General features: G+C 43.3%; 1 protein-coding gene across 1 annotated transcript in view; it reads right to left on the bottom strand.

Moving 5' to 3' along the window:
* LOC148894725 (TSC22 domain family protein 1-like) overlaps window positions 1-12,071 on the bottom strand; it is a 39,947-nt gene extending 27,876 nt beyond the window's left edge. The window contains exon 1 of the mRNA XM_089001920.1: window positions 9,032-12,071. Coding sequence (XP_088858046.1) covers window positions 9,032-11,490 — 2,459 coding nt within the window. The 5' untranslated portion in view covers window positions 11,491-12,071. The remainder of the gene's footprint in view (window positions 1-9,031) is intronic.
* Between the last annotated feature and the right edge of the window lie 433 nt (window positions 12,072-12,504).

Raw genomic sequence — 12,504 nt, 5'->3', positions numbered from 1 at the left:
TGCATGGGAAACCAGCACTGGTATTGGCAGAGAAAGAACCCACTGCATCAAAACAAACGTGTGATAATTGATTGAGCATCTTGCTACGAGCATCTCCAAACAGGCATTGCAAACATGACAAAGGTATGTGAGAATGAGCCAACAGAACCTGCTTTGAAAGGGAAAATACTTTTACAAACGTTCAAACATCCATTCTGTAGCATTCATGTAGGTTCGATTATGAGGAAATACATGTTGGTGAAGCTTTTCTTAATATAGTTGAGGGTTAAGTCGATTGCGCGGCTTTTCTGCAACCATCAAGGCAATTATTCAGTGCGATTTAGTTTGTAGCCGAAACAACAACTTGATGTCAGTCCTGGGAAGTTAACCGACATCAACAGGGGAGAGCAGCATTACAATATTCTCAACACAGAAGTCAATTTGTGAATGTAATTGGGAGATTCTTCCATTCCAGAAAAATAGAGCATTGATTCACTTTTAGGTTTCCCCAAAGGCAATTATTTTGTCTAGTCTACAAAGCATATATTACATAGCGATCGATGCTCATGTTAAAATGTATCTGTGTGATTCTAAAGCATGACGACGTACTTTGACAGTTCAAGCTCTCATAGTCAATACAGTTAATACAGTACATTGTTGTACTAGGAATCGGCTCCCCCCGCAAATAAATCCCAATCGCCCTATTTCTGAAGCATTTTTCCCTTTATTTCTGCAATTAATCAGTGGAAAAATTGTCTGATAAAGCCAAAGTGTTGAGTACGCCAAACAGCCACAACCGAATGATATCTTCTGAGATCTGATGACATTCAACATTTCTTCTTCTTCTTTTACTTTCGGCTTTTCCCTTCAAGGGGTCGCCACAGCGAATCAGTGACATCCATCTTCAGAGGTATGATCCGCATGTTTGTTTTGGCCAAGCTTTTACGTTGGTTGCCCTTATTAAAACATCAGCCGCTATAAACAATAAGTATATTGCTATGTTTAATATTGTGGTCAAACGTGTGCACAACTGCAGTGCATCACAACAACAATTGTTTTAGTCTTGATTACCTAATAAAGCTGAATGAAAAAAAAAGGCAAACAGTTAAAATGAAATTTTGTTGCCACTTCTATATCTGTACAGGGGTTCCATTGGAGAGCGTTTTTCTCCTAAATGAACTGCTTAAACTACTAGCCATTATCATCCATTATGAGTCATTAGTATCGCTTCTGCACTCTAACTAAAACAATACTGTTTATTGATGGATGAACAAACCATCTGTGAGGAGGCAAATACTACAAGGGAACCACAAAAATGTAATTTACCAGTAAATACATTTATTGAAATAGTTTGAGCTCTTTTTTTCCTCAAATGAATTATATTCGCTTCATTTTGTAATGTTGGTCTCTCGTGACAGATTTTCGTTAGGATGGACAAGCAATGTCATACTGAAGATGAAATTCAGGTTGGAAACGCAATGACAATGCTGTCTGAGATCAGACAAAAAAGACAAAAAAAGACCCCAACATCTGCGAAAGCTTTTAACCTCCATTGTTACAAGGCCCTACGACAAATGCACAGGATTTCCTTGTTCATCCTGCCGCTGAAACTGGAGGAAGGCATTAATAGATTGCAAACACTATTCATAAACACTAACAGCACGTCGCTGCTCTGTTGTTGATTTCTGGTGTTCTCTCGGTTGGCCTGCGTAGTGAGAATGGAGGGGGATGCAGAGACACCCCCGCAAAACAAATAACAAATGCTGTTTACTTTTGGAAAATCTCTCGTCACGTCTGACTGGATCAAACTTAAAATCTGAATTGAGGAAATACACCACCCGGAAACACTGTTGTACATTTGCAAGTTTCAGAATCTTACATATCTTCAAAACAGTATGAAAACAGCATAGGGCTTATACAGTACATGTTTGTCCTGTCCTTGAAAAAAAAGTCTCAAAAGAAATGAGTTCACCACATTAGGATTTTGGCAGTGCAAACTTAAATGTGTAACCAACAACAAAAGAATCCACTAAGCAAAAGAATAGGAGGATTTAACCGGGCTGCCCCAGCAATGCTCAGTCTAGTTTTATCTGGTCGTGTGTGCTGTGTCCTCAGTCATAGTCTCAATCAGTTTGAGTCAGCCTGACCAAGTTGTGTTGGGTCAGATTGGGTCACTTCCTCTGTGTGTGAATTGTGGGGATCACACTGAGCTCAACACAATGAGCAACAGGTCCAGTATACACTGGCTGCCCGCGACACCAGGGACAAGATTATACTGCTTTTCACGCGCCCAGGACAAGATCAGCAAAACAAGACTCGTTTTGGACAGCACACTGCTCAGTACTATAACGTCACTTACAAATCCGTTTACCTATAAGAGACTTTTTTTATTTCCACAAACACTGGCACAGTATACCGTCGGCACTACTAAAAAACACCCATATATTTTTGTCCTCATAATGTCAGATTGCAAAAATATTTCCTAATAGTGTCCAAGCGTGCTCGTTTCAGGCAGTTTTTTGTCACACCTGCGAAATATGTACAGTGAGTAAGTACAAAACTACCAGGCTAAACCCATGCAAGGATCACAAGGTGAAGAATTAATTTGCGTCTGGTGAGAGCAATATAATGATTGATTAATTACTAATTCTGTGTCAAAATAGTAATTCACTAGACTATTGTATTTAAGATCATAAAAAGAAAACACATTTTAAAATCCTCCACCGCCTAAATGGTTGTCTTCTTCTTTTCCTTTCGGCCTAAATGATTGTGATGACTAAAAATACAATTTTTAAAGATCCATGCTTTGTCATCTATGATTGCACTGTTTTTACAGTTAGTATTACATATTTGATAGTACTTTATTAAGGCAGGCAGGTCAGGATTTTGGCACCGTGGAAAGACTACTATGCACATAACCTGTGTGCAGGGAGAATGGTAGTCTCTTTGGTGTTAAACTTAACACCCAGTTCCCAGCTTTCCACTATATCCACTCACAGAGCCCCCCATTCCTGATTCTCACATGCCTCTGACACTTCATCGTGAACCGGGAAACAGGCAAGTAAAATTCAAGCTCCCATACTGTGTCGGTACACAACAGTGACCAACAAAAAAAAACGTTATGACAGCAGTGTAAAAGGGGCTTGCGCTGAACTACACTGTCTCAGGCGGTACATTTGCAGCCATGCACATAAGAAAAAAACATTAAATGGATTTACACATTGTTCAAAGAAACCAGCCATGCACCCAACCACCCTAATTTACTGCGTTTGACTTTTTAAAGTTGAATGAATGCAATGACACAATTTAAATGGAAAACAAATTCTCCTTGCATGTATAAACATTGACTAATCAAATATCGGACCCGCTTTTCCACACATGCTCATCCCCTGATGAGTTGATTCCGATTTGATCTGAACAAAACAAAAGCAAATGGAATTAACATTTGCTTCATCAAAAGGCCAAGACACAGCATAACACAAATTAGACAAAGAAACTGGAAAATACACACAACTGCTGATTGACTAAGCCTGTAAAAAGAAACAACAAAGTGCATTGGATCTTTGCTTTGTATTGTGATCTGTAGTAGCTCCAACTCTCCCTCCCCACTACTATTTGCTGTACAGAGGTCAGAGGTCTACCAATTAGCTGACAGCGATGTGTCTAGCACCACTACTGTATCACTCCAACCTTGAAAATAATGAATGGCATGCACTCACATTGCAGAGCAACTTTGAGTCAAGTTTACCACCGCAGTGACCACCAGCTGCAAGTCATAAACAAAAGTACATTACAGTGATACTTCGGTTTACGAACCCCTTGGCTTACGAACTTTTCAGTTTACGAACGTTACATTTATTAAAATTTTACCTTGGCATACAAACTTTACCTTGACATATGAACTTTTTTCGTACATGGAACTGCTTCAATATGTGATGTGTTGTTCGCGAACGAGCCCGTTCTTCTAACAACAAAATGGCAGCCGACTTTTTTTGTACTCTATTCCCCGCCCCCAGTCTTCGGTTAAAGCCGCGTGATTGGTCAAGAACGCAGCAGTGAGGGGGGGGTGGTTTAAACATTAAAGAGACAGGCAGACGACAGAGAGAATTTCAGCTTTGATAGTTCAAAGGCAGAGTGTAGACTGCAAGGTTAAAATATCCCATCAATCAGGCTCCACAAACAACCCGCACAAGCCATCTGTACACTTGATGCAAAGAGTTATCAACCCAGCTAAACAGAATACAATTGATGAGGAACTAGATACAATTATCACTGAGAAAGTCCCTACAAGGGATCATTCCTCAAGATGGTGAAAGAAGGTTATGTTCCTCATCAATTGTTTAATGCTGATGAAACTGGCCAATCCATTCCATCAAGCCATCAACGACCATCACAAAGGTAAAGAAAATGACTTTATTATACAGTGCAGTTTATTTCTTTAATTATAATACCATAGCACATTTATTATACATAAAATAAGGTATATTTTGTGTAGTTTTAAGGCTTAGAAAATTAGAAAGTAGAAAAATATGTTTTATGGGGACATAGGAACAGATTATTCTCATTTTAATGGTTTCCCACGGGAAATTAATTTTTGGCATACACACTTCGCCTTACACACTGTCTTGGAACCAATTAAGTTCGTAAGGCAAGGTATCACTGTATTTCATAAACAGAATTATGAGTAGGATTATAACTAAAGATTCTCATTGGAATCAATTGAACTATTCAACATGTTCGTCTGTGTAAGATCTCAGTCGTACAGGAGTGGTCCATCGATGAGAAGGTTTCTTCAGCCGTCATCTGTACTTTTTGAAGGTGTCGGACGTTTCGGCTCCTATCCAAGAGGCTCCGTCAGCGAACTAAAGTCTGACTGGTCGTCTATTTATATATCCGTAATGTCCAGACATGGCGGTGCCGGACACAGCTATGATAGGTCCCTACTCTCAGGTTGGGGGAGCAGAGGACCACTCTGGTCCCAACCTGAGAGTAGGGACCTATCATAGCTGTGTCTGGACATTAGGGATATATAAATAGGGCCGATACGACCAGTCAGACTTTAGTTCGCTGACGAAGCCTCTCGGATAGGAGGCGAAACGTCCGACATCTTCAAAAAGTACAGATGACGGCTGAAGAAACCTTCTCATCGATATTCAACATGTTCTGATCCAATCAATGAAATGTAGTGAAAAAAATATTTCCATTCAAAAACAGGAGGACATTACTGTATTTCATATTGAAAACAAAGAATCTGCACAAACCAAGTTTGATTCGGTTTGCAAGGATTCGGGCCATAACCTTAAAAATCGAGGGGGAAAAAACTAAACAAAACAGCGTATCGGTTTCCAAAGCAGGGGTTTACAAATGTGTTCTTTGGATTCAACACAAAGATAATCAGAGTTGTGTCATAAAGGGCTACAGCAATCTGAGAATATTTATTGTGGACAAACTGAAATTAGATTAATTTGAGCAATTTGTACTTCAACAAGCTCTTCAAACAATTGATTTTTGAAATATTTCAGATTACAGTTGATTAGTTGTCAATTAATCGATGAAATGTTGCACCTGTAATCCTGAGTGGAATGCTTTTGGTTACCATGGTGCCATAAGCGCAACATTCAGCAGTCCGGTCAGCCCACACTCAAAAAAGCGCCATTGCTATTGAATACACATGCATAAATCTCAACAAACGCTCTTTCATGATCTACTTATACAATCTCAACGCTTAAAGTAACACCATCATTCTTTTGGATTTATCATCACAGGATCATCTACCTCCCCAATAAAGTCTGAAAACAATGTAGACAGCAGCAACAAGACATATTGTGCATGGACTGCACTTACTGTCCCACAGACCTCCCTGCCACAGGAAACCGCGACAAGTATGGCCCTGCCAGATGTAGATCATCATTTCAAAGAGAGGGGGTGGCTCCTTTTCAATGAGCAGACAGAAACATTTATTGTTGTGTGTCAAGAGTGGCTATCGATTTGGCTGGATGCTTTCGCGTAAAGAGGAAACCATTACAACAAATAAAATGATTTACAAGTTCTGGCAAAGCCAAGCCATCATTTAAACAAAATAAAAATAATATAATTTGTTTCTTGGTAAATCGGTCACGATTTAGTGTCGGCTCCCTGTTCCCCAAAAAATTAATTGAAAAAGATAGCCACCCTACTTTAGTCAATTAAATTTTATCAACTATTAAGTAGCCAGACAGGGCTGAACGATCTCAACATTATTGGTATCAGTACAGATAACTTGGCATGTTTTTACAAGACCAAATTCACAAATGCTCACAAAACCCGATTGATTAAGCAAAAATTACAAACAGATTTCTGTACACAGTGAAAGCTTCTCCCCAATGTCTCCTATACAATCAGTGCACACTGTGAACACTTTGCCTTCAGAATTTAACAACAGAACAACATGTACCCTGTCAGTAACCTCAAAAGCTCACTCCCACAGAGTTAAAAATCACACTGATTCCAGTTCATCTGGAAATGACAGAACGCCCTTTTTCTTCTTTGGGAGCAGAAATGTGTAGTTTGTTGAAAAATTAATGAAATTATTATTTTGCAATTTCAGCAAAAAATATAACTGTCACATTACACGCGACCGAACTAGTCATGTTACTGCCTAAAATAGAGACAATGTGCAGACGGTTGCCCATTAACGGCGAGAGATTTTTTTTAAGCAAGCTGTGTGGAGAAACAACCGGTTGTTTTTGTCATACATTAATTTGTTCCATCAGTGGCCTCATAAAACATGCCAATTACTCAAACAAAAAGAAGCAAAATAAGCCCCATACTCACGCGAAAATATTTTCCATCAATCGTTGTACTAAATTCATCCTGTCTACTTGATAACTAATGTTAAGCAGATTCCTTACTTACAGACAGTGTATTGTCGGTGTTCAAATACCTGACATGTTTCGGCGACTACTTCCGCCTTCGTCAGAGTGCGCGAAAGCGAGGACCAAGGACCATCCTGGTCCTTGGTCCTCGAAAGCGAGGACCAAGGACCATCCTGGTCCTTGGTCCTCGAAAGCGAGGACCAAGGACCATCCTGGTCCTTGGTCCTCGCTTTCGCGCACTCTGACGAAGGCGGAAGTAGTCGCCGAAACATGTCAGGTATTTGAACACCGACAATACACTGTCTGTAAGTAAGGAATCTGCTTAACATTATTTTCCATCAATATCACTGGGAAATTTTAATGAAAAGATCTCATCGCTTTGCCACGGTTATCTTTTAGCGTGACAACAGGATTTGTAGTTCAAAATCATAATCTCTACTGTTACTGCATATGTCTCATTGCATTGTTTGCCAGGTTGAGGTAAGAGTGAATCACTTTAACCGACATCTGTTTTCTGAAAAGTTCAGGTAGAAACAGAAGTCGGGTGGTGTTAACAATTCCTGAAGGCAATTTTCTTAATTGTAACCAGGGCTTTACTTTGTCCCAAATTCTGGGCATCATCAGCGACAATAATCCATCTGATCTCCAAAGATTTCACATTCCTCGGAGTTAGACGTCATGTGATAACATTAGCCAACTTTCAAGGTACATTAAATCACAGAAGGGAATTCTGGCTAATATGCTCCAAGCCATGCAGTGGCAATGTAATTCACATTTTGAATTTGGGTGAAAAAAATAGCGTGTCTTACTACAGATCATATCGGGATTTCATCAGAAAATATTTACATCAGGCATTATATCAACAACAGAATTATGTAAGGACTGAAGAAGAGGGACTGCAGATGCAGGTAAAGCGCGAGTGTGACAAGAGTGAGCACTTCAAGGACAACCGACGTCTCTGGACAAGTTGTGTCCATAATTTGTAAAATGGCTACAAATGACTTCTACTGAGCGTATTTTAATAAGATTCCACCGCATATAGCTATATTTTACGTTTTAAGACTCGCTCTGAATATTCAGGAAGTCTTATTTTTGAGTTGGTGATGAGTCCGTACGTGACGACATGAAAGGACCGCCCCCTGACCGAAAAAAAGACACATTGTAGCAGTCCTTCCATCACGTCAATGTAATTTGCTGTACATGTTTGGTCTGAGAACCATGTTGCACCCAAAAGCCGCCAGAAGAGGGCATCCAAACTCCATATAAGGAATTTATCAGCCTGTGGAAGCGGAGGTGGCCACTGGAGGTCACCATTTTGTGCCTCTTTTTTTGGGTGAGGGATTTTCCCCCAATGTTGCCTCAAAATAGCACATATAATTCTTTAATCGATTGCAAACATGTATGCTTTCCTCTTCAGAACTATTTGAATCATATTCATAACTGGATGTGTAACAAGAAAGCATATTCTCCGAATCTGAAGCCATTGTTTTGATTCACAAGCAATGCAAGACATCTTGGCGTGACGTCAAGAACTGGGGGCGGGACTTTCTGAAAATCTCAGCTCAATTTTTTGCAGATTTTGGACACTAAGTCATTTTTATTGGTGTTTTGCATTTGACTAAAAATATCATACTGCGTGTTTTGGGTATTTTAGATGCGATAAAACGTTTTTCTGATGTCAGTTAAAAAACAAAAAAGTGACGTCGGTTGTCCTTTAATGAAATCAATAAGCTTTAACTGATAGTTTTTAAGGTGTGAATGAGTCAGTCTCTTCCCTCAAAAGGTCACCCACAGATAGGAGAATTTGCAAAAGCCTTTGCTTGGAAATCTGTTTTTCTATTTGCTGCATTACATTCGGACACACAGGAGAAGTCATGCCCTGTAACGCGGCCTATCAGGATTCAAGTGGACAAGCTAGTAAGAACGCCACAGCAACTTGACCAAGACAAGATGTGTCCGAGCCATCTGAGCCCTTCAATATGTCCCCCTGGCAAGAGGACAAGATCAGATTGTAGGAGCCTGGTCAGTGTCTACTAATTGACTAACTAATAAGGCTCTTCCTCCTTCACAGCTGGGACAATGACAGTGAGCATTAGAACCCCTGCAGCTTTGCACTCAAATGCTGAGCGGCTCAACAAACAACCTTCAATTAACAGCGTTCAAGGGAAACAAAAGGAGCAGAAAAGAAAGTTTCTTACCCATCCTCCTCTCCTTCCAGATTTTTGAGGCCAGCTGATGCAGTTAAGGCACTGGCGATGGCAGCGTTGCCTTCGGCTTCTTGACCTTGGCCAGCGTTGGCTCCAGATCCCGGGTCCCCTCCTGAAATCTTCGGCAATCCCAGAAGAGCCGACTGGTGCTGAAGGAGGAGTCGCTGGGCATCCTGCAGCTGAGTGGTCGTGAAAGTGGGAAGACTAGCATAGAGGGCACTAGCCTGGGCAGCATGGGCCAGGGCCTGGGCACTGCTGAGGTCCTGGGGCAAGGTAATACCCCGTGGGAGCATTCTGTTGTTCCCGACTGTGAGAACGTGTGGCAGGGCATGTGGGTCAGGGTTAGATGGAGGCACCCTAGGTGTGGACACCTGGCTCTGAATCGTAGCGGGCAACTGGGTGCACAGACCAACATTTTGGACTTGCGTCGGGAGCGACTGCTGGCAATCCAGGTGGGCAGCGTGGCTTGCACACTGTTGACCTGCAGCGCCAACATGAAAAGCCGTATTGGAGGTAGTAGCCTGGAGAGTTGCGGGCTGCTGGGGTTCACTTTGGAGGATGACCTGGGACTGCTGGACGCCCGCTGTCATCTGACCCGCTCCATTAGGTTGCCCTGAAGAACTCAGTCCGGCTTGGTTCAAAAGATGCTGATGATGCTGAACCCCCACATGGCCCTGTGTGGAACCTGGGGGTGGATTCGCAACTGCCTGGGCGTAGGTGAGATGTTCTTGGGGTAGAGCCGAAATCGGCATTCCACCGGTGATCAGGTGGCCTTGCACAGGTACAGGCGGATTCGTGTTTGAGGGAGTCGAAGAAACAATGTTCATCTTGATATTGGAATGGGTGATGTCTTGTGTGTTTAGGAGAGGTTGTGATTGAGAGGCGCTCACGCCGACTAAGCCACTGGAAAGGACTGCTGGGAAACCCTGAGGAGGGGAGGCGTAATCCTGTGCATGTTGGGTAATTGGGGGAACCCCGGTCTCACCACCACAAATGCTTTCCATATAATGGCTCACTGTGCTCATGGTGCTACTCACAGAGCTACCGCTAGTGCTTTCCCGCTCTGAGCACCCAGAAAAATTCTCACAGACAAACGGACGGCTGCTGCCGGCATCAGATGCGGATGAGCAGGATGTGGAGTTTGGGGTGTCCTTGTCATAAAATTCAGTGCACATCCATCTGCCCTTCTTGAAGGGCTCAGAACTTGAGTCCAACTTCACCACTCTGAAACGAGAACTAGTGGGAGCGACCACTGGTGCAGGGCCTGGGGCAGGAATGGTTGAGACGGCAACGGGGGCACTCACTGACTGCAGCGGAGCCAAACCGGGTCTTCCCTGGATCCCACTCGAGAGACACAGCCCCCCAGAGGCACTGGCAATAGTAACAGCAGAAGTGGTTCTAGCAGTCAAGGAGATGTTAGAATTGAGAGTTTGTTGTTGCTGAATCATGGCGTTATTGGTGTTACTCATGATGTTGCCTCCACCCGCACCACCGCTTTTTGCACTTAGAGGAAACCCTATGGAGCTGTTGCTCGCACTCGTGCTTATTCCCCCCTTCACAGGCACATTGGCAGAGCTCAACATATTCACATTACTAACACTGCTGGTCTGGGGATTAACTATACTCACTGCAGTGCCTGTAGCGGAGCTGTGCATTCCAGGAGCAGATCCCAGCCCCACCATCCCCACAGGCTGGGAAACAATGTTTGCAGGGGCAGCCTCTTGAGAGACCCCAACATTAGAAGGCATTTTCTGAATTACAGAGGGAAGGGTAGATGAGGCACCAACTGACCCACAAGGCAGTGGGTAGCCCTGGGCATGGTTCTGATGATGAGGATGACGGTGCACAGTCCCATTAACCATACAACCACCATGCTGTGGTGCTTGATGCAAAGCATGGAGGTTTGAAGGCTGGTTTGGTGACAGCAGCCCCGGAGTTTCAGCCTCATGAAAATTATTCAGGGTCTCCTCAGAGGAGCTTCTCTCCGCTCCAACGACGTCATTAGCTCGTGAAAGGGACACATCGATGATTTCTGAGGACGACAGATCCTCCGTGTGGGACTCATCCAGGTCATCGTAGCTCTCTGTATCCTCTGCAATACTGTTGCTGCTACTGACAGAAATTTGCGCTGGAGTCACGCTTGTGATCTGGAAACCACTCTTCTTTTTCATCTGAGCCCCAGCAGACTGTGTGGCCTGGGAATGTATATTTAGGCTGTGGGAAGGAGGATGGTGGGGACCTGGGGACGACGAGCCTGCAGGAGTTTGGCACTGAATCAAATGGGAGGTCTGATATTCTTCAGCAGCTGAGCTGTGGCTGTTGGTGACCACCGGTGTTGACAGCGAGGAGCCGCTCCCGCTGCTTGTATTACTACCCCTTCGGTGAAAGACAGCCGGCTGTGCCATTTTTCTAACACTGCCAGAGTCTCCAGTGGGGTCCGGATGATGCATTTTAAGACAACCCGGGGGGTAGTTGGTCTCTGACAGTATGTAACAAAGTTGAAGCAAGTTAACGCCGCCGTCTTGACAAAACTACGATGAACGGACCAAAAGACCGAAAAAAGAGAAAGATGATAATTAACAATGTATCTTGAATATATCGGAAAGTTGTACTTCTGGCTGCAGCCACTCTGAAATGTTAGACTGACACACGAAGCTGGTGGCCGCTTTACGTGTAGCTAACAAGCTAGCGTCAGCTGATACCAGTAGTAATTCACCGGCGTTTTTGGGCTTTGTTAATCATGACCAATCATATTGTTTACGACAAACACCACGCGTGTTAAACAGGGGCGGCAGAGGAGCAACCGAGTGAATTTATAGCAACCGCTACTCGCCTGGCAAAGAAGTAACGTCAGCGAGCTAGCTTCAATTATCCATCACCGCTGAGCTAAACACAAGCTACACACAAACGTTTTCTGCGCTCCTCTCTCAAAGAAAACTACAAATGAAGCGACCTTTTATCCGTGGCACCGTGACGTAAGTCCCCATACGATCAGTAAACTGTGGCGTAAAAGGGTTTAATCCATCCCATTGAATTTCCACGATGTGGCTCTTGGTTTTGCTGTATCACCGGTCCTTCCCAACAGTATCGTTGGTCAGTGTGAGTGTAGCCTCCCCTTCACCGCAGCTGTGGCTCGTTCTGTGCCGGGACCCAGGCTGGAGGGAGGGAGGAGAGGAGAGAGAAGAGGAAGGGCTGGCGGCGCAATATGGCGCCCGAACGTGGTCTTCATCGTAGACATGTATACAAAGTTTATATCTTGAGTGCTGAATTATACGTTGACGTCTCCGCCATAGTGAATGTGACAAAGTGGGAGACAAACGTGAAGATGCTGCTTGGAGACAGCAGCCGTGACACACAAAGCTACAGGAAGATCTCATGATTCCTCACAGTGATTGTAACTGGCTGTTGGAATATCCTTTTGCGAATAGGACCAGAACTTAAAATAATTAGTTATGGTGTCAGAC

This window comes from Hippocampus bargibanti, linkage group LG08 (genome assembly GCF_051943395.1).
Source record: "Hippocampus bargibanti isolate YZ-2025 linkage group LG08, ASM5194339v1, whole genome shotgun sequence".
NCBI classification, from domain to species: Eukaryota; Metazoa; Chordata; class Actinopteri; order Syngnathiformes; family Syngnathidae; genus Hippocampus; species Hippocampus bargibanti.
The sequence above is the reverse complement of the archived record's forward strand: the minus strand, read 5'-3'. Positions and strand labels throughout refer to the sequence as shown.